The sequence below is a fragment of the Macrobrachium nipponense genome, chromosome 12 (genome assembly GCF_015104395.2).
Source record: "Macrobrachium nipponense isolate FS-2020 chromosome 12, ASM1510439v2, whole genome shotgun sequence".
NCBI lineage: Eukaryota > Metazoa > Arthropoda > Malacostraca > Decapoda > Palaemonidae > Macrobrachium > Macrobrachium nipponense.
Genome location: NC_087205.1, coordinates 69,968,904 through 69,993,229, shown reverse-complemented (window position 1 = coordinate 69,993,229; position 24,326 = coordinate 69,968,904). Strand labels below are relative to the sequence as shown.

Sequence of the window (24,326 nt, the reverse complement as noted above, 5' to 3'; positions counted from 1 at the left end):
ACTTGTTTGTAACCTAGCTCTAGGAAGAGTGAGAAAATTGGTCCTCCCATTTTTAAAGCACTGGAGTGCCAGCTCAGGAAATCGCAATATTATTCTAATTAGACCTAAGATGGTAGTTTTACCAGGCGCCATGTTAAAATAGAAATTGAGGGAGTCACATCTACAAACTATGGTCAGAGATAGGATGTATATGACCACTGGGCTAATAGACAGAAGAGAGAGGGGAAGGAGAACCAGTCACCCTTCATTAATCTAACCTAATGCAACCCATGAATTTACACAACATGCTTTTTTGTTCAAAAGAATTTGAGGGCATTCCACATGGGTTCATCCAGTTGGGTGAGATCTTGGAACACTAGGGACACACTAGGTGGACAAGACTATCCAAAGCAGAGAAAAGCTGACGGAGAGGCTGATGACATCCACAATCTGCGAAGTGTAGTGGCATCAACAATAGGGATAACCCTAATGTTATCAACAACTGATGATGGTCCCTCCATAAAAAAACGAAGATTTTTATCCTTGTCAAGACGATCACTAATTATGAGTATACAGGAAACTATCAAATGTGCAATGAATCTGACACCCAAAGATGGTATGAAGCAAATTGAAAACCAAGTCATTTTATTTCACACTACACCAACTACTATTTTAAAATATATCCTTCCCACCAACCTGAGACAGGATAAGGTCAAAATTAGGATCTACATTCACTGCTTTAGATATGATTATTTATCTTTCACTTTGTAGCATGTATTCTTTTTTATAAATGAGAAATCTGTGGATTGGGCAGCTAAAAAGATATTTTATCACTGATATGTAACAAATGTTAAAAACACATTGGAATTAAGACTTCTTTCCCATGGAGTTCAAAATTATATCTTTAACATGTTTCCTATTTAATGTGAAATTCCACAATTCCGATTAGTATGAGGCTTAGTATTTTTTTTGTCATATCATTTCCAAGATGAGATCAGAAGTGTTTTTAGTCTCTTGGGAAGTTAAATAACCTATTTCTGTTGTTATTGTTCGAAAACTTTACATAAAAACATCAGTAGTGATAACCAGTTAAGACCACTGAGTTCAAAAACAAGTTCTCAGAAAGGTGGTTCAAAATTTATATCCTGGCAATCAGACTGTCCTTGATAAGATTTTATAAATGTTTAGTTTTAGAGAAACAGGTGTAAGCTCTTAAATGCTGAGCATATTCACATATAAGCACTCTATGCCAATTATTACATTATAAATATAAATTAATTATATACTACAAGGAACCAAAATTAGGTACTATGTATAAGAAACCAAATTAGATATCTATTAGTTTTTTTTTTATTACGTATACACATTACCAGTAATAATAATACATGATGTACGTATATTTTAATCACTTGTAATATGTTACTAGTGGACTAATTACCTACATATCTTTTACCATTTATTTAAAATGAAAGTTTTATTTCAGTCAGTCAACCAGCCCCACAAAGGCAGATGAGCCTGCCTAACTGGTTTTAGTTTTTTGCTTCTTTTACTAAATTAGAGGATTTTCCTACCCACCAATTCTTATTCTTATTCAATGTGACATTTATCATAATTTCAAAAATTCTATGAAGCTACATTTGGCATACTAACTCTTGTTTAGATGTATAACTTTAAAAATTCTGATGTAGTTTTTGAATCAATATGCAGTATATTACAAACTTCTCAAGTGGGCAAAATCCTGGATATCAAAGGCTGACTGTATTGGCAGAAATAAAGCAGTTTACAATGAGACATTCAGATAATGCAGGTCACGAAGAAGTTAATTTTAATTCAATATTTAAATTCATGATTTCATCAACCTTCCCCACTACTCAATGTTCTTGGATGTCATCATTGGAACACCAAAACTCATTTACAGCCAACTCTTCTTCAAATCTCCAATTCCTGGTTGTCTAACCAGTAACATGGGTGTACTACACCATTCACCACTGACAAATATTTTATCAGTTTTGCCTATCATTTGGATATTCTTCATAACCTTTGCATTTCTGATGATGCCAAATGACATCATCCATACTAAAATTATCCTTAAATATATTGATACATATATGTATTGGTTAGCACTGGCTTATCTGGAAAATGTATGGGTTATGGATTAACCACTTCCTCTCTGATGCAAATAAGAACTGGACCAAGAAAATTTTTATTAAATCAGTTCAAAACTGAGAAGAAACAAATTTTGCCACCGTTTCTTTTGTCTTCAAAACTGAGAAGAAACAAATTTTGCCACCGTTTCTTTTGTCTTCAAAACTGAGAAGAAAACAATTTTGCCACAGTTTCTTTTGTCTTCAAAACTGAGAAGAAAACAATTTTGCCACAGTTTCTTTTGTCTTCAAAACTGAGAAAAAACAATTTTGCCACCGTTTCTTTTGTCTTCAAAACTAAGAAAATAATTTTGCCACAGTTTCTTTTGTCTTCAGAACTGAGAAGAAAATAATTTTGCCACCGTTTCTTTTGTCTTCAGAACTGAGAAGAAAATAATTTTGCCACCATTTCTATTGTCTTCAAAACTAAGAAGAAAATAATTTAGCCACCGTTTCTTTTGTCTTCAGAACTGAGAAGAAAATAATTTTGCCACTGTTTCTTTTGTCTTCAGAACTGAGAAGAAAACAATTTTGCCACCGTTTCTTTTGTCTTCAGAACTGAGAAGAAAACAATTTTGCCACCTTTTCCTTCGTCTTCAGAACTAAGAAGAAAATAATTTTGCCACCGTTTTTTTTTGTCTTTAGAACTGAGAAGAAAACAATTTTGCCACCTCTGTTAGGTATGCATCATCGCCAATAACCAGAAATCAGCACATCATGGTGGCGGAAATTGCCGATTATATGGCACTGGACAAGTGCCATAAAACCAGATCGTCATTAACCGAGTTTGCCAATAACCAGGGACTGTCTGTAACTGACACTAATACCAATAATATAAATGCCACTGGAAAGTAAATTTATGTTTCTTCACAGTGCAAACACACTGAATGAATTGCCAATATATTTTTAGAAATGTTTGTTTATAAATAGTAAAGATATTTCTGTTACCCACTAAGTTCAACCCATCATTCTGACTACTATATAACGGAGTCGTTTTACATGTTCAAAAATACTAAAAGACTAAAATTATCTGACTTCAAAATGATTCCAACACTAAAATCCTCTTATCATACACATTCAGAGAGCAATATATGAAAATTATCTCAAAATACAAAAGCAGTAAACCAGAACAGCACAGGTTTTGCCAGAAACAAGTTTTGGAACCAGCCAAAAAAATCTTAAAGGGTTAAAATGTAAGGGAAACATTGGTTATATAAACTTTCAACTATGGCCACATTCCTCCCCATCAACCCTTTTTTGATGATAGAGAGAAATTAATGAAAATGCATTTCTGATAAAGCCAAGTCTAAATGAATTATTCACAGTAAAATTTTATGTAAAGTTTTACGCTTCTGGAAAAACTTCAAGAAAAAAATTATCATGGCTTTAAAATTAATCTGGTATTCTTTTGAACATGTTCCAACAGCAAAAAAAATCTATAGTCAAAATTATTATACATAAGCTTCTGATTTTAAGGGAAAATATAAAAATGTATAAAACTAAACCAAGATATTACCTTTAAAAATATCAACTAGTGAAAATCAATTCAACCTATTCAGCACAAAAGTAAAAGAAAAAGTTTCAGAGTAATTTAAAAATCTGAATGTCTCAATTGGAACCTGAAAGAAAATCTGATAGTTTAAAAAAATACCAAGATTAGTCAACAATTATCAACAAAAGCAACATACATCAAGAAATTTACATGCATGTATTATGTCATCCTTCCAATCATGCACTAAATACCCCTCCAAGAGGCAGAGAAATGTGATCAATTGTATGGAAAATGCCAGTGAAATAATATAGCTTTTTGTGTGCAACTGTACCACACAGTGGAAAGTAAACAACCAGACATACCAACCAAATGAAAAGGTTGCTGTGAACTAATTCAACCTGAGGTAAGTTGAAAAAGCTTGCTAGAAGATGTGAACTTTAAACAACAAAAATAATTGTCACATATACTATTGGCAGGACTTGCAATCCATCCATTCAGAAACTTTATCCACTAAAAGAAGTGTGTCAAATAAATGAATGAAATATGGTGTCACTTCACTTTACATACTATTTCAATGAAAGACTTTTTTTTTATCACACTTTTCCACAAATCTTGTTTAACAAACATGGTCTTGTGGCAAATGTTATTACTTGACCCTTATATGCAAGACCTTAACATGCTTTTCAAGGCAACTGACATTGTTTATAATGAAATTCTGAGGGTCCTAAGTTATTTTATTATTTAGATGGTCAAACAAGACAAGTCATTACTTATAGACTTTCCTCAGCTGATCCAGAAGTTTTGTTCTTAAGTGGAACAGCCATGTGGGAAGATAATGGATTAGTGATACTCAAAGCAACAGCTATGGGAGATAAGAATGGGGAAGGATAACCTTGAAGAATCTTCATTCCTTAATGATAAAGGAAGACAAAAAGGGAATAACACACTTTATATGCCATATATTTCTGTGTATAAGGCAACCTTTAGATAAAACAAGGTAAAAAAAAAATCATTGCAAAATTTTCATGAATTTCTCATATCTGTAGTATAAGATGACTTCTAAATCACAAAAACTGAGTTTTTTTTTTTTTGAGAAAAATTATCATTAGCAAAAGTTGAACGGTACAACTCTTATTTGTAATAATGATTACTTAAATAAAGATTTTTTGCTTGTTGTATCCAATTAAAGTATTACTCGTCATGTAAACCATTTGCATTTGATATTTTTTATCTCAAAATCTCGGCTGATTGAGTATTATTGATATTTTCATTGCCATTAGTTGTTAGAGCAGATATAATTATGCGATATTTCTCGTAAATTAACAAGGTTTAGTTGAAAACATGCACATATTACTTCATTGTATAAACATTAGATGTTATTTCTCCCGTTCTGGCAGAAAGAGGAATTTATTTCTGGTGATAGAAATTCATTGCTCGATATAATGTGGTTTGGATCCCACAATAAGCTTTAGGTCCCGTTGCTACGTGACCAATTGATTCCTAGCCACGTAAAAATATCTAATCCTTTGGGCCAGCCCTAAGAGAGCTGTTAATCAGCTCAGTGGGTTGGTAAAACTAAGATTACTCGTTTTATGCAGCGTTGGCTATATATAACTTGCAGTTTTAATTTACTCGTATTCTTACTTGAGATCTCTATGTATTGCATGAGGGACAAACAAAAATGTATTTCATGTTTACCATTGAGAATCGGCAGGGTGTAACAACTTGACAATTTCAACGGAGCTCTTAATAAAAGCTCGAAAGTTACGGTAAATGACATCAGCAATCAGCTGTTTCTCAATTCTGTTGTTTATGTTAGTACGGGTTTACAATCATTTCATCCAGAATTCTAGAAACTGGAATTTTTTTAGTGGAGGATGGAGGAGTACCATTCACTAGCATTACAGTCAATGAAAGAAGAGAGAGAGAGAGAGAGAGAGAGAGAGATGAAGAGAGAGAAGATAGAGAGAGAGAGAGAGAGAGAGAGAGAGAGAGAGAGAGAGAGAGAGACTATTGCCTCTGTTAGGTTGTTACACTGATAGATATCCACTTACAAATGTCAAATGATAGTTGTACGTATTGAGAATAATAATTTTAATAAAACTTGTTTTACCTGTACCTAATCATATTGCATGTATTATTAGCTGATCATGTTTTACCGACATCATCACCGTTAGTTGCTGAATGGAACTTAATTCAGAGATACATTCCTTAGGACTTAATTCAGAGATACATTCCTTTCATAAATTATCAAAGCTGAGTTTAACAAAGCCGATTCTTATATGTTTTTTGTACACACGTTGCCTAAAAGAAAACCATTGTTTTGTTTACATTTCATTGCCATTCACAAACAACCGGTAATAAAAATAATGTACAATAATTATCATACATAATTATCATTCATATGGCTGAATTGTTCTAAATAGTTACAAACAGCTTAGCATGATGCCTCACTTGATATTTGCTGCGATTTTGTTAGAAAAGCATGGGGGAACGTGAGAGTAGAGCTGTAATAATAGCTATAAGAAATAATAGTAGATAGGGTAGCGTAAAAATAGAAAGAAAGAGAACAATCAAAGTACAGTGAAATAACGAGAAAGAGAAGGAGAGAGAGAATTGAGATTTGTGTGTGAGCCAGAATTCAATCAACAAGCTTATACGTAACAAAACCTAATTCACAGAAAGTTGGACCATAACACCATCGCAATTAAAATCATAAGACTGTAACCTCATTCCAGATTTACTCAGTTTCTATCGATAATGGAGCTCCACCTCCAGGAGGTATTAACATGTTAAACTATTGAGTCTGCCTGGAAGAGGAGGAATTAATATGTTAACCCCACCTAAAAGGGGATGGGGAAAAGATAAGGAAATATCCGCTTCACAAATCAAGAATCCAGTTGGGCGGAGAACTAGAACCTACATCGCCTAAGGAGGTTGGAGCAAATTCGATCTGAGGGTGGCTGAATTTCAGAGCGCCAGAAGAAGACAGAGGAGACCGGCAGCCGTTGTACAGTAAAGAAGCAAGCACCATGCCAGTGGCCCAAACAAAAGTCACTTTATAAACTTTGTAGTTGTAACTTGTATTCTTTGCAATAGTAAAGAAAGAAACTTTGCCGTTCATCTCATTCAAACTTCTCCTGAAAGACTAAGACTACTAAGATTAGTAATCCAGAACTAGCATTAAGAAGAAGCATAAAGTTAAACATAGAACCAGACTGTAGAACAATCATCAAGAAGAAGGAAGCAGGTAAAAGAACATACACTCGAACACTCTACCTTAAAAAGGGCACAACATAAAAATGGTGCCAGCAATTGTGGAATCCAGGAAACGTAACGTGCAGTGAAGATAGTTAAATAAATACACACATTTCAAGTTACAAGAGTGATACCAATCGACAAACAGAACTTAGAATTAATATCGACAGCGAAGAATAAGTGTGATCGATAAAATCCTGCTTGAAGACGTAAACGAAAAGTGCAATCAGACTTCATACAACAGTGAGAAGTTTTGTTTTCTACTCGAAGAAAAGAAACAGACATAGCGTGTTATGAAACAAAGGCATAATAAGTGCACGAAGAAGACATCATCGAGCCGAGAAGTGCATTGCAGATGAATGAAAAACATTCCTGTTAAAGAATCAACGTTACTGAAAAATTTTCGACAAGGACGAATCTTTGCTGAACAATGAAACGAGAAAACAGCTTCATTCAAGATTGATTTTAAAATACAACAGGTGAATTTGACAACGAAGGAACTGATATCGGAATCAAAGCAAAAAGAACAACAATAACAAAAGTAAGTGTGCTGAAGCTGAATTATTTTTTCTCTCTCTATTAAGTATGTGAAAAGATTGCGTATTCTTTCTCTTAGAAAATATAAAACTTTTTTTTTAATTCTTTCTCAATAAGGGTATAAAGACTTAAAAAAATTTTACACTTGGTTGGTGATATATGATTTTGAATATTTACATATTTGTGTTCCATTTGTTTGAATAATTTCTTTTAAAAATTGTTTGAATAATTTCTTTTAACGGTTGTGCACTTTGAGTTAAAATTAACGAATTTTTTATATATATACTAGTATACCTTTGAATTAACAGTGCATGAGAATTTTTTTTTGAGGTACTGTTGTGCATAATGAACCATACATAGTATAATTTTTCTTCAAATATTGTGTAGCGTATCATTTTGTGTGACTAATTGTTGGTGATACTTTTGTGCCAATTTCACATATGATTTTTTTTGCTGTTGTGTAATGATGAGTAGCATATGTGAATAATTTTTGGGGGGAAATGCATAAAGCCTTTGACAAATTACTCGACAATGTTAGAGATAACTCATATAATTTAAGACCAACACCAGATAGACGCAGTAGAATCCCAGTTCCAATTTCACAAACTGTGGTGATTCAGGGAAGTAACACAAATAACAATAATCACAACAGTGCCAATAATACTAATAATATAATTGATAATAGTACTAACACATTTCAAAAATAGAAGAATGAATCAGCCACCTGTAATAACACAAGCCACACGTTTCTGTGGACAAGTTGAAGCTTCCCATACAGATAAAAGTTAGCTAGTATCATATACAGTTAATCATCGGTTAGCTGATGCTGACAGCTGAATATCTTCAGGGGAAATAACAGATGAAAGAGCTAAAATTAATGAAGCCTTGCTTCTCGTTAGTTCAGAACACGGTGATGCACATAAAACTTTGAATTCTGGTAGTTTCAGCAAATTAACTAAATATGAGGAATTCAAAACAATTTGTTTGATGCTCTGGGAACTCGTGAGTAAAGAAAATATTGAATATTACTAAGTTCCTAAATCCCCAATGTGAATCCAGGGCAGAGCTCTACGCAAATGTTGAAAATACCATAGACAAAATAATAGAAGACTTGAAGTCCACAAACATCACCATTGGAGATAAGACACAGTTTGGTGATAATGAAAGGGGATTAGTTAATGTAAGATATATCTTAAACTACTTGGCACATGGAAAATCATTTAAAAATGCCCAACAGAACCAGACTGGAATCCCTATGATGGTGGGATATGTGATGAATCTTGTAATATGTATGAAAAACTTTTAATTAAAAATGAATAATATGTTACCCTAAATGTTATTACTACCCTAATTACGCTTTTACAGGCAGTCCCCAGTTATCGGTGGGGGTTCTGTTCCCGGGGGTGTGCAGATAAGTGAAAACCACCATTAACCGAAACTTGGCAATTTATGGCGTCATAATGGGGCTTATGGCACCAGTAACCGGAACTCGGCCCATTATGGCTCCATAAATCTCAACTTTTATGACGCTAAACAAGCCCCATAAAACCAGATCGCAGATAACCAGTGACTCCCTGTATTGATATTTCTGAAAGGTTACCAAAAGATAAAGGCTGCTGTGATCACAACCATAACTCGATGTTTAATATTCTTAGCTGGGTTTGCAGATAAAAGTTAGTTTCATTGATACAGAATATACCCAAAAATAGGCTATTTACTATGAAGATATGCCAATAATATATAAGATGAAAATGGTTTTATTACCTTTATTATGAATTTATTTCAAATTGTGAATTTTCATGCATGTTGGTGGTTATCCTACCTAGCCGAGGCAAGCCTACCAATACACATTTTAGATTTCAAGAATTGATTTTAGAATGTTAGTATAAGATAACCCCAATTTTTTGGGGTGAATTTTAGGATTTAAAGGTTGTCGTCTGATACACAGAAATATACAGTAGTTGAATCTATTCTTAGGTAAGAGACTAACTACCCACATATATTGAGTGATAGTAAATGACCTTAAAAAAAATAGCAAACCTTTTCACGTTCACAGAAATTTTTTTACCACTGATCCAACACTTTATAAAAGAAAAGTAAAGAGGTAGACTAACAGTAAATTATAGTTCAAGTAAGCTAAGCAAGTGAGTAGTGGTAGGAAGAAGAAGAAGAATCTATTATATACACAGTAGTTACTTAAATGTTACAGGCCATGCATTCAAAAATAATTTAACACCAAACATTAATTCCCACAATACTGATAAACGGAAAACAGTATTAGGACACAATACCAAGGAGAAAATGGGAATAAGTCAACTATAATTCCATGGCTGCTCACACCATTTTGCCTACATTCAACCCTAACTTCCAAAACATTTTTTTTTTACTAGTTCCTTATATCATACAATAGCATATAATTTCCAAGAGACCAAACTTCGTATTAATACTACTAATCTAAAATAAGCTGCAGATGATTTACAAATACACATGCACTAATAAACTGAAACTTTCAAATGAATTTTCTAGGGTAAAATTTCCAAAGGTTTTGAAAAGCTACATTCAAAACATATACTGCACCTTGTCTTCAATATATCTCAAAAACAGTAAAGCAAAATGTGAACACAAAATACAGACCATTGTGAAACTCCAGATCCTCTTGCTATTCGATCAGTTTTTACTACTCTAGATTAGTTAAAAGGATAAACATGACAAACTACCACACTCTGCTGGGAATTACATGCTTTCCCGAATAGTACCAAAAGCTAATAGTATCTCTACCCCTTACTTAGAACCAATTGTATACATTGTGAATAATCACAAGTACAACAAACTTTGGGGGCAGACCTGGTCTGATGCATAGCCGTTGTATGACTCTTCAATCCTGCAGCTGTACGGCATTCACAACCACACACCTCACAGACGAAGCGGCCACGTTCGCTACCAGAGTCGTGCAGCACAACGCCACCTTGTTGGGGGGAACCCTCACCTATGGGGGTCAGCAATACCCATGGGGATGGTGGTAACATTTCAATATATAATCTGACATCACAAGCTAATATGTTATGTGGTTAGCTGTTTTGTAATGTAAATAGTGATCAATTTCATAGTTACATTGTTAGCATGTTCATAATGATTAATGTAAAATGGTGACTGAAAATTTACATAAATGACTCTGAGACAAATATTAAACCCTTAATATCAACAACAGACACAAGAAAATTTAACAGGACTTCACTAATTATGCATTATAGTAAATGTGAAGGTAAGTTGTTAGATTGAATATTCCTTCATATTCTTTAAAATAATTAAGCAACACATGTAAAATAGTGAAGATAAAAAAAAATATGGCATTACTATACCATATGCCTGCAGCTTTCTTAAGATTACTATTAAGAAAGTCAAAAGATAGCGAGTAAATTCTTTGATAATTACCTTCATATGTACCGTAATCCATTGATTATTCATATTAATAAAGGTATGGACTTTCGAAAAATGGCAAAATCCGGATAAAGGCGAGTAAAAAAAATCTACGGATGTGCAAGGGCAACTCCATGCCTTTCTTCATGACCATATACGCTACATATGCTTATAAACAACAAACACCACACATTAAATTGAAAACTTTATACAAATGACAAATATCTACCTTCCCCCCCCCTCTTTTGTAACAAAATATATACAGGCAGTTCCCAGTTATTGGCAGAGGTTCCTTTCTCGGCTGGGTGCTGATAAGCGCCATAAATTGCTGGCTCTAGCACCATAAAACCGGATCGCCTTTAACCGATACCAACGATAACTGGGGACTGCCTGTACTGCAAAAATATGTATGCTGAAAAGAAAGCAACCCCTTCTTTTCTCTTTCTCATAATTGAAATGTACTGAAAAACAACAAAAATTGTTCCTTTTGTCTTTCTCGTAAATGACACAGTTCAGAAGGTAGCTAGCCTACCTGTGTTTACCAACAGCCTACAATAGTTTTATCCCGATTAAAATATTTTTATACAACAACTTTCTTATCAGTTGTTAACATTTTGTTTTGCCATACACGAGATACGAAATGTGTACGTGTGGACTCCTGCCCTACAATGAGATTCAGAGCCTCTGTCCTGGTGTTTTTCCGGAATAATGTTTTTTATGTGCATTTGACAAAGATATTACTTAGCCATAGTATACTTTACTACCCTTTCCTAATTTTTGGCAACATTCTTTATTACTTATATCAGAAAAAAGTTTATTCATAAGAGTAAAATAAAGCAGCCAAAGCTAGTGATGGAACACGCTAATGTACAGATTCAAAGTTATACGTGACGTAAGCATAAACATATGACATCCTGACTCCTCCTAGTAGGTGATGACGACAACATCTGTCTCTGAAATTCTGAATGAATGTTCGTACCTTGTCAAGGCTTCAAGAATGGCAGCTATTATAAGTCATCGCCCCTGTGGTTGCAGGACAGCTTTTGTGATTCCACTTGCACAATTTTTTAGAAGTGAGGAAGCCCGTGGCAATCCCTATATAAGCTTGAACAGGTAAATGAATAATAGGGCCCTTTTTTGGGTAAGGAGTACACCTGGACATCCAAGGCTACCAAGTTTTCATCATTTGTTGACTTATAAGGTGCAGAAAGACAATTATATATGCTCTGTAAAGCAATAGTTGTTGATTTCTTAGTAAAATATAACTTTTGGAACAACATTTAATCTTGCTTTGCCAAAAAATAGACATAAAAATGTCATGGGTTATAATGAATAACTGAAAGGCCTCTATAGGTCCCAGTGCTTGGCTTGAAGTCTAAATTCTATAATCCAGTCTAATCCTATGCAATTGTCTATTTATTACAATGATCATCACTGTCATACGTATTAGGAAAAATATCAAAGGAGATACAACGAATGCCAAAGTTTTCTTCATTTTTTTAATTGATTTTTAATTATATAATTTTTCAATAGAGAAATAGTGATATAAAGTAATTTCTCGGATTACTTGTGGAAACCCTTTTCTTTAAGGATTCTATATACTACTACTACTAACCACAACTAAAAGTGTAAACAAGGAGTATTGGTTATATTTCATTTTTGCCAGAGGTTGGGACTTTTTCATGAATAGCCAATTATCCACCAAAAAGGAGGGAAGTTAATGATGTCATAAGTAAGGGAAGTTAATGATGTCATAAGTAAAGTCATAATATCTTCGAGAGACATTCCTCTGAGTTAGCTGGTGATGTCTACAAGAAGTCGGTGTTACTCTTATAATTACCAGAATTATTCAACTTTCATAACACAAAATACAGTAAAAAAACTAGGTAAAATACCATGTGTCTTTGTTAGGCTACATTGATAAAATTTTACTCCGGAAAAACACCGGGACACTAGCTGTTAATCTCATATTAGGGTGTTACACTTACAGTAATATCCATTTGCGTAAGTCAAATAAGCTATTACAGCTGTATATATAAGATGAAGGTAATGAAACTGATATCTTACTGAATCTATTTATACTGTATTATTATTATAATGTTTATCATCATCGTAATATATAAAAAAAAAAACTGATCTGCCAAATGTATTTACGTATGATGGGCTAATGTTTATGTTCTCAGAATCAGCGGATTGAGGCCTACTATAAAAAAAATACGAGAATAATTTTTTTAGTTAATAGAAAAAGGATTATTACCGGGATTATTTTTATTTTTCTAAATAGTAAATGTATAACAGGTATACAAATGTAAACTAACATACTTTTTGTTAAAAAATTAATCCCTCAAAATTACAAAACAGCCATTTCTCCAATTCATTTGTTTCTGTCCATACTCAATGTTTTTTTTTTTTTTTATTTTAGGTCTTTGGTAACCGGTGCTCATGCAATATAGCAAGTGGTTGTTAATTATAAAGGGTGGATATGAATTGTTACACAAGCCATAAGTTTGGTAATCTTGGCTGAAAACCCCCTTGGCCTTGACAAGGAAAATCTACCAAAAATGAAATTTGCTCTACTAGCATACCCTAGTACATACATTATGAGCTACTGAAAAATTATATTCACTCCACAAGCATATAGTACCAATATAATCTACCAAAACTGAAATTTATTTCATAAGCAAAGACTATTGTCATACTTTTACTTTCATTTACTTAACCAGATGTTAGCTTAATGTTATTTGGGCTATCAAAAGTACAATTCACATGATACAAGATATATGTGATGAAATCATATTTAAAGGTTTGTATCATGTGCAAGATCGAATGATAAACAAGTATATCTCGCTATTTCATTATTTTTACTAATTAGGCTTTATCATGGAAACTGTAAAGCACCCGTGTGTTGACATATTTAGTACATATAGCATTTTTCAATCATAACTGTCCAAAGCACAATCATTTTAAGAACACTACTAAATTGTCATTGATCAATTTCTGTTTTATTGGACTTAATGATTATATTCATTTCACTTCATGACACAAAAGCTTCTTGAATTCCTCCGTGTGTGTGTGTGTGTGTGTGTGTGTGTGTGTGTGTCCCTACTCCACCCATATGCCAGAACAACCCCTTTTCTGAGCAAGTTCCTCTACACAGCCTTACTGCCCCTCCTCTCTCAGGGCACAGAGCCATTTGACCGCCCCGCCCACCCTGGAAATTTCTCCAGGCCTCCTCCACTTCCTAAACAGTTTCTTGGTCTATTCTACATACAAGCAGTGTTACCAACATTTTCCTTATATTGCGCAGCACTGCCAACCATCCAAGAGCAGTTTTTCCAAATTTTAAAATATTTATTTATATACCTATACTATCTTTGGACCCTGGGCCACACATGCATTATCACAGACACTTCCTAAGCAGAAAAAACTACTGCTCCAGTATGTTACTACCTACGAATACACAAATTTTTCCACTTCCTAAGCAGTCACCCACACATATTGTATTTTGGGTATCCCCCAAAGGTTGGCAAATCTGGGGAAGAAGAGACTATCTGATCAAAGACCTTAACCTTTCCCTGCTGATTTAGGTCTTCAATTACTATGTTTCTCCCTAGGACAAAATGAGGTAAAGGAACAATGTTCTTGGACTCTGTCCAAAGGAGAAGGAAGTTTCTTTGCTAGCCTGAACAAATCTCTTGATCTACGTCTCCTTGTCTTCTTATATACGAATCAAGAAAATGTAAGAATAGACTGAGATTGTATTGTCTCTGACTATAACTGCCTATTTTGATTGTTCAACAAAAAACGCCCTCTAAAAATGCTTATACCTAGAGTATTTTAATAGTTTTATCACAAAAAGTGCTTTTATTCATGAAAATGAAATGAAAATACAGTAATTTGTGAATCAGTGAAAAATACCATAGGCAAATTTTCCACAAATAATTATGAGTCTGCAAAAAGTGGCGGTCAGCTGTACGTGTCCTGCTTGTGTAAGATCATTCAAGACTGCCAAAAGCTCTAGGTTGTTTACCACCAACTCCCCGATATTAAATGTTTCTCACAATGGCTCCCCAATCTGCTTCCAAGACATCTGAAGACAGTGCAAAGGTTCTTGAGGGATATAGGCCAACAAATGAAATTTCTCATTAGTAGCCAAAAATTGCCTTCCATCTGTCTGCCTGAAACCCCCCCAAAAAAGAGAGCCAATCTTCATCCAGAGATAAAAAATTGACTGGATCAGAAAAGCATTGATTAGTCCACATTGAACAAAATGCCCAGCCCTGAGGCTAGACTTAAAACATAATCTTTAATCCTCAAGATCGTCAGAAATGAATAGGTGAGAACAAAACAATCTTCCAAATATGAGAGAACTGTGATACCAAGTAGATGACTCCCTGTTAAACACTCAAACACACAGGAGAATACTTGTGGTGCCATACTTGGACCAAAATACACAGCTTAGAATTGGAATCCTTTCCCTTACAAGAAAAAGTTTAGACACTTTGTCACCTGAAGGTGTACCAGGACATAAAAGTATGTCCTACATGTTGACAGAAATCATTTTTTGCCCTTCAAAAAGGCCACCAGGGCCAAACTGAATTACTCCATCAAAAAGAGAGTAATAACTTGTTTAGACTGGAAATGTCCACGAAAAAACAATGATAAAACCTCAGTGACAACAATAAAAATGAGGTTAGCAGGAAGTTGACAGGAGTTGATATAGTATAACAAAAGGTACCAAGTATCCTTCCCTGAGAACCACCACCAGCAAAGGTTCTTCTTGACACTTCAGAGACTGTGTACATGGTGGCTTCTAATGATCCACACCAATATTATTATAACTAGTATCATCATTATCACTTCATATGTATCTACATACAAGTATTCTCCTACTTACGATGGGGTTAGGTTCCGAACAACCCGTCGTCTGTCGAAAAAATTGTATCTCAAATATAGCCTAGCCTGCGCTAGGGTAATCAGTACTATCTTTACATAGAGGTTAGCGTACCCTACATTACACAGTACACTTATACATATGCATAGTAATTATTAATTTCAACTAATTCTCTAGGTTCAATGCATATTGGCTCATGATAATTCAGTACTGCATATTAGTTCATGATAATTCAGTACTAAGAGTAATTGAATAACATTAACAAGTTAGCCTAGCATTTATGATGATAGATGCCATGGTAAATGGGACTCATAATCAGACCGATATTAAACTAACTGAGTGATACCTATCAGGCTGCTGACGCCTAGATATAATTATGAAATAAAAACATAATTATGGAATAAAAACAATCAAATATACATCTTTTCCATGAATCTTTTAAAAATTATACATTACTCTATCCTTATATACTGTATGTATGCTCATATTACGTAATGTATCATAAAATACTAACAAAGCGGTTAAAAGATTGGTTTGGAAATCGGCTGATTTGAATACAAGTTTATTTTGTTGTATTTAACTGAATTCAGAGTGAATTGTTCTACTTCTAGTTAGCATAAAAGAATGTCAAGATACTTTACATATATGAGACAAGGTCATCTTTTCATTATAAGACGTGTTAATTCTAAGTCCAAATATGAATTGCTTTGTAGGCATGTTTATTGTGTAAGGAAAAATCACCTGATTCTGTTCCCTATTTTCACTTGATTTCTTCATAGTACGAGCTTTACCATTATGTTATTTATCTTTTATCAGTGTGAAAACAGCAGTAAACTGTATTCTTTCAAGACCTGAAGTTTTGATTAAAATGATTCTCACTCAACTTTATCTGCGGCTGTGTTTGATCAGATAAGTTTAGGGGAGTTTTATCTTTGTTACTGATGCACAATAACATTCATTAGCAGCTCAAAAAATTTAACAGTATGTTTCCTTGCTGATCTTTGATCTATAAATTTATCAGTCCTATTATACATAACGTCTAAAAATATATCAGTCTTATTACGTGTACATAACGTCATTTATAACAAAACTGTGATAATTGTTTACTATCGTACGATGGTTGAAATACAACTCAAATGGATGTTGTTATCCAATTTGGTTGTACTTAGCAAAACGTTGTTTCTCGTTAAGTTGTTCATGGCTGTACACATTTACCATACGAGTAAAACGTTAAAACAATACTTTTATAATTCTCCCTTTGTTTTTTTTATAACTTATTTAACTAGAAGACGGGATAAAGTTAGGCTGTTGTAATTTGGTACGTCTCTCTTGCTGCATGGTTGTATGCTGCTGGGCTGCAACCGTTACGAGCGAAATTTAAAAACGTGTAGTGCATAAATTTTTGTTGATGTTTTCATTCAAATTTTGCTCTTGGTACCTATCTTGCTAGTAAGAATTTTTACAAAGAACACATGAGGAAGAAGAACCTGTTCCTTTAACCCATTCCCTGATTATCCCTAGTATTCCCATGATTAACTACCACGTATTCTTAAAATCATGAGAATATTTGTTCATGCTCTTTAAAATATTCCTGCTTATTTCTATCTTCTTCATTTAACTCAGTCTTTGAAGAATACCCATTTTCTATATATAGTAATATATATATTTTCTTAAATCATGTAATATTATAAGGAATTATTTTGGATGCTAGAAAGGTAAAAAGAATAATAAATTTTGAATGTTGCTTGAATCTAAATTTTACTTTTTCTTTCTACCTTTCTAACATCCCAAGTAATTCCTTACAATACTCCATGATTTTAAAAAAACTATGCTAAATATAGAAGATAAGATACTTAGAAAATGGGTGATCATCACAGACTGAGTTAAATAGAGAAGAAAGAAATAAGTAGGAATATTTTAAGTGTAAACAAAAATTCTCAGAACCCATGACCCTACACTGTCCGCAACCTGTGTGGGGGGCTCCTTCGCCTGAAAACATCTTACTTGAATGGAAGCATATGCTTGTCTATCTTGTCCTCACTTGGACGACAAGCAACATGTGTTGAGGTTTTACTTACCTCCGCAAGGACAAGAGCCACACAAGGACATTTATCGGACCTGGTTTATATAACTTCTTAACAAGTAATCTTTTCCATCACCCCCTTCTCCATATTGGCTATTGTTCACTTAACAAATTTCTTAATTAACTGAATTTTGGAAATTGTTTCAACCTATGACCAGTCACCATATTGCCTGCACTGGAGTTACCTTAATTTTATGTCAACGTATCCAACTCGCCCCCCTAACCTTCAGGTGATCTAGGTTGCTTAAAACATTTTTCATATTGAACACAACAGCATTAGATTTAATTGTAATCCTTTTGTTTTCACAAAAGTTGTGAGAAGCTATAATGAACCACTGTTCCAAGTACACATGCTCATATCTCAGCTCTTTCAAAGGGGCTTTGCTTCATGTAAATTCATGCCCACGCTTGTATCACAGTAATTAATTTAAATGTAGTGTAAATATATGTATTAATTTGTCCGAATCTAATTCCTGCTCAACAGTGATCTTTTTCCTTTTGTTTACATATATGGCTCTATTTGCTGCAACAAGGTAAGGAATGAGCAGGTAAGCTAACCCACATCCTTAAACATAACAGTGGCAACCTTCCCAGTAATTTCTGCAAGACCTCTAGCAATCAGCTTCATTAATCACTGCTAGACTAGACTTTGAATAGAGACGAATCATTTGACATAAAACTTTTTAAGCAAGCAGCTTTGGAACAGTGTACAAGACAGCAGTCAGCATAAGTATTTTTCTCAAATGACTTTTTATGATAAAATAAAATTTTACATATACTTACCAAGTATTTACATAGCTAACAGTTTCTAGTATCAGCAGCTGAAATTCGAGAAATGTCATTTTAACATAAATGACTTACCAAGTAATTACATAGCTGATTCCACATTGACAGGGGGGTGGGATACAAAGACTATTCTACCCCAAACCATTATGCAATAATGAATTTGTGAATGAAGAAAAAGAAGAAGAAGAAGAAGAAGAAGAAGAAGAAGAAAAAAAAAAAAAAAAAAAAAAAAAAAAAAAAAAGAGAGAGAGAGCGAGCTTGTATTGTAAAAATGTATGTTGTTTCCTTATCTTGTAAGAGTGGCTGCAGGATGTTACTGCCTCTGGTTGGCACTCATCTTACGTGATAAAGGCGGGGCAGTTTGGCACAGGTTGCCTGTTACCTTAGTGAGAGCTTTGAAGCCCAGGGCGTAGTACCAAGACCAAAACTGGTGGTAAAGTACCCCCCAAAGGGATGTTTCATAAGTTCCCTTCACCAACACCATGCCAGACACTGACAAGGGCCATAACATACTGCATTCACTATACACCATCTCTATCTCTTTTAAATAGTGTGATGCAAACACTGACTTGCATCTCCAAAACATTGCTTGAAGAATATCTGCCAGGGATATGTTCTTCCTGAATACTAAGGATTTGGTAATCGCTCTGATTTTATGCGCCTTTACTTTTAAAAGGATCTGAAGACACTTCTCACCTACTTGAGAATGTGATCCTCCACAGCCCTGTACCAAGGGGGGGGGGGGGGGGGGGGGGGGGGGGTGGGGGGTGTCGAGCACCCTCTTTAAAAAAAAAAAAAATTCTGGAAGTCCATATTTTTTGTGCCTTTTCACTGAACTGTACGTACAAAGTAATAAATAACATTATTTTTTTTTTTGGCAAGTCTTTCTTATAAATTTTTTTTTATTAAACATCAACATCATTCTTTAGTAGTAGAAAATACAAGAGTGATAATAGGAATATGATATAAGTCATCATATCTGTAAAGGATTTTAGTAGAAAAGCTGTGATACGATAATCTGGTCAGACAAATTTAACGACACTGCAGGCTTTTGAAATTTGCATTGTCACTTTATATACATTGACATTTATAGATGAAAAATTCCAGTTTTGGGAAAAAGGATGCTCCCCATAAAAAAACTCTAGGTACAGGCCTGATCTAATCACTTCCCTTATGAAGAATGACAGGGCGCGAGGGGTCCTTTACCGATGTCTGTGAGTTACTACTGGAAGATCCTCTAGTCTTTTCCATCCTCTTCGAGTACAACTTCAGGGCCCTCACTGGGCAGAGGACTCTCCCCTCTTCTTCAGGCCCTAATAACTCTGTGACAGACTTTTAATCACAAAAGATCGACACCAGGGTATTATGAGATTCTCGTTTTTGGCGATAAAATTAAGAGAAAGTTAACAAATCGTGTCTCCCCCAGGGAACCAAATTTAATTATAGCTTGTAATTCATTCACTCTTCTGACTGTAGCTAATGTTACTAGAAAGAGAACCTTTGCTATATTTCTGAGGGAGACCTTCTCCATTGGTTCAAAAAGACCTGAAAGCCATTTTAACCCTTTAACGCCGATTGGACGTATTACACGTCAATATAAATTGTCTGTTGGGTGCCGATTGGACGTATGGAACGTCTATATAAAAAAAAGTTTTTTTTTAAATTTGCGGAAAAATAGTTATAGGCCTACTAGGCGAAAACTTTTGAATCACGCGCCTTGGGGGATGCTGGGAGCTCACGGATCAAGGCGTTGTTTTGTTTACAATCATTACCCAGGCCCGCAAGCGCGAATTTCTTCTCGCACTAAAAAGCATCAGCGACACATCTCAGAAATTATTTTGTCACTTTGACATAATTTTCTCACCATTTTATATTAGCCGTTACATGGAGTATTATATATGAAAATGTGCGCAATTTTATGTAGAATACAACAAAAAACAACTCATGGTTGTAGCTTTTATCAGTTTTGAAATATTTTTATATAAATAACGATAAGTGCCAAAATTTCAACCTTCAGTCAACTTTGACTCGACCGAAATGGTCAAAAAACGCAATTGTAAGCTAAAACCCTTATATTCTAGTAATATTCAATCATTTACCTTCATTTTGCAACAAATTGGAAGTCTCGAGCACAATATTTCGATTTATGGTAAATTTATGAAAAAAACATTTTCCTTACGTCCGCGCGGTAACTCTTCTGAAAAAATCATACATTTTTTGTCTGATTGTCGTAATGTTTGCACCATTTTAAATTAGCCGTTACATAAATTTTTATAAATGGAAATGTGCACAATTTCATGTAGAATACAACAAAAAAAACAACCCATGGTTGTAGCTTTTATCAGGTTTGAAATATTTTCATATAAATAACGATAAGTGCTAAAATATCAACCTTCGGTCAACTTTGACTCGACCGAAATGGTCAAATAACACAATTGTAAGCTAAAACTCTTACATTCTAGTAATATTCAATCATTTACCTTTATTTTGCAACAAATTAGAAGTCTCTAGCACAATATTTTGATTTATGATGAATTTATGAAAAAAAAATTTTCCTTACATCCGAAAAAAATTTGAAATTTTTTCGTCCGATTGTTGTAATGTTTGCACCATTTTAAATAAGCCATTAAAGTTTAATATATGAAAATGTGCGCAATTTCATGTAGAATATAAAAAAAACAACCCATGGTTGTAGCTTTTATCAGTTTTGAAATATTTTCATATAAATAACGGTAAGTGCCAAAATTTCAACCTTCGGTCAACTTTGACTCGACTGAAACGGTCAAATAACACAATTGTAAGCTAAAACTCTAACATTCTAGTAATATTCAATCATTTACCTTTATTTTGCAACAAATTGGGAGTCCCTAACACAATATTCCGATTTATGGTGAATTTATGAAATAAACTTTTCCCTTACGTCTGCGCGGTAACTCTTCCGAAAAAATCATAAATTTTTTTGTCCGATTGTCGTAATGTTTGCACCATTTTAAATTAAGACGTTACATAAAGTTTTATATATGAAAATGTGCGAAATTTTATGTAGAATACAACTAAAAACAACCCATGGTTGTAGCTTTTATCAGTTTTAAAATATTTTCATACAAATAACGATAAATAGAAAAAATTTGTCCTTCGGTCAACTTTAATTTGATCGAAATGGTCAAAAACTGCAATTGTAAACTACAACACTTACATTCTAGTAATATTCAATCAATTACCTTCATTTTGCAACAAATGGGAAGTCTCTAGCACAATATTTCGATTTATGGTGAATTTTTGAAAACAGCCTTTTTTGACATCCGCACGTTACGAATTCATCGATCATTTTGTGATAACATTTTCTCTGTGTTGCCTTGATAGTTTTATAATGTGTTATATACCATAATGATTGCAATTTAGTGTACAATACAACGAAAAAAAATTAACTCATTAGCTTTAACCGTTTTGCTCACAGCACGATTTGTATACAATTATATATGAAATTTTTTTTTTGGCGCAATATCCCAATATTTATGTATGATATTTTTTTCATTTCTGATGGTTGCATACTAAACTTTAGGCAATGACAAAAAAAGGAGCCAAAAATGAACTCTTAATCTTGAAAACTAAGCGTGCTGTGATTTAAAAAAAAAAAAAAAAAAATAAAAAAAAAAAAAAAAAAAATCCGCTTCAGTGCTCACTCACGAACGCAGCCGGCACACGGGAGACGATTTTTAAAATACCGCTTCATCGTTTAAGGGTTAATACAACATCTAGATTACAGGTCACTGATTCTGTTCCTCTTTTACTCTATCAAGATTTAATCACATCTGTAATGTCCTAATTTGCAAACAAATCTATTCCTCTGTGTCTGAAAACAGGGTTGAGCATAAAGGAGTAAGTTTGCAATTTCTGCTACAGTTGCCTTAGAAGACGAGATTCCTTTCTATTTGCACCATGCACAGAAGATCACCCAATTAACAGTACAGCCCCAGACCTCGGTGCTAATCAGTTCCAGAAGAAGCAACTAAATGCAGTTTAGTAAGTTCTGAATTAATTTTTCCCATAAGAAATAACTGAAAATTAATCTTTTCTTGATCACCAATTATTACCCTAACCTTGCCTTTTTATACAAAACATTACATAAATTACACATAAATTGCAATTAAACAAGTTATGTTAAATAACACAGTATTAGATGCACTTTTTTTCATTTATAAATGTAGTGTATCAAAATACTAATTGGCCTACGTACGCCCAATACGGCCATATTACCGCTGGTTCACTGAGCGCCATAGGCTAGGCTAAGTACGTAGTGTGTACTTTTAAGGGGTAAGCACAAATATTGTTGCTAATAATTAACCCTGTAAAATCAAGCCTAATTATTACAGCAAATTAATAAATTATTAACGCCAAATTATGTCTATTATCAGAAATTTAAGGAAAACGGCCTAAGTTACATCGCCAGCTACTGGCGTGAGCAGATGTAAACAAAGCATCATAGGGTGTACTGGAATACTGTATACAAAATCACTTTAAAACACCTTTCAGTACATGTTATGATACTGAAGCTGTTTTTTTCCATAAAAGATCCTTGTAATATAAGGGCACTTTTCATAGCCTCTTTATACATTATGAATGTGACATCATTATCGGCGGAGTAATATCCATTGGAAGTAGATCCCAATAAATGTATTCCTTTAAAATTGCAAAGAATCCCGATATTAAGGATAACTGGGGAACATTGATATCACAAAACCCTTTATTTGATTATAAAATACTACCAAGAAAATATTGCCCTTTAGTAAAAAACAACAAGGTTTGTAAGTCTAGCATGACTGGGAACAACTAATAATGAGCAGACTGCCAAATGTTTTGGGAAGCAAAAGAACTGTCTGAAACTGACAAACAAACATATGTAGCACTTCATTTAACTTACTCTGTTTATAAACAAAGTAGCTGCAATTCTTACTCAGCTTTCTTTAGTAAATTAAGGGGGCCGGCCAGAACCCTTATATATGGGGGTATAGGGCGAAAAATGCAGTCATGAAAAAATTCATGGAGCTTCATATGGCAATTGAGAATACGTATAAGAAATATTTTGTCAATATATCTCTTACTTTCGTAGTTACAGGGTAATTAGCCCTCTTACGCCGAAGAGGTATAATAAAAATCGTCTTCAGTTTGAATCCTGTCAGAGCAAGAGAGGACAAACCTGATGAAACCTCTTGAAGTGTGGTTGTTTGAGTAAATTTAGCTTCTGAGGAAATAATCTTGAGAAGTCTACTTTAAGTTCCAACAGTTCTGGAAACCACTCTTTCAGTGGCCAAAGCTATTAAAATTATTGACACATTCCTGTGTGTGTTAAAGACTTGTTCAGAACCTCCCTTATCATCCCAAAGGGAAGGAAGGAGGACCACATAAGGAGGTCTCTTGCTGCTTTGCAAAGTGAAAAGGAGTGCATTCCCCGTTGTGTTGTCTGATTGCACTGCTTTGTTTTGTTGTACACTTCCAAAGCAAACATCCTGAGTCCTAATTGAATAGCCCTCAGGTCCTTCACATTTATATGCATCTTTTCTTTTTCCAAACAAATTTCCAACACTCCGACACGTCGGCATAGAAGTTCAGGTCAGGGCTCTATGGGTGAAGAAACTTTCCTTCTTGTAGTCTTCCCCCTGACTTCCACCACAGATGTCTTTTTATCTTTTGTCACAGGGAACACAAATGACTCGGGCTGACTTTTGCTGTCCCAAC

The 24,326-nt window shown here is 34.1% G+C and overlaps 1 protein-coding gene across 3 annotated transcripts in view; it reads right to left on the bottom strand.

Moving 5' to 3' along the window:
* Positions 1-24,326, bottom strand: part of LOC135224588 (uncharacterized) — a 368,063-nt gene that overhangs the window by 39,360 nt on the left and 304,377 nt on the right. For 2 of the 3 annotated variants that reach the window (XM_064263722.1, XM_064263723.1), the window contains one exon: positions 10,255-10,396. The exons of the other annotated variant lie outside the window; for it this stretch is intronic. In XM_064263722.1, coding sequence (XP_064119792.1) covers positions 10,255-10,396 — 142 coding nt within the window. The remainder of the gene's footprint in view (positions 1-10,254; positions 10,397-24,326) is intronic. 3 annotated transcript variants of the gene reach the window in all.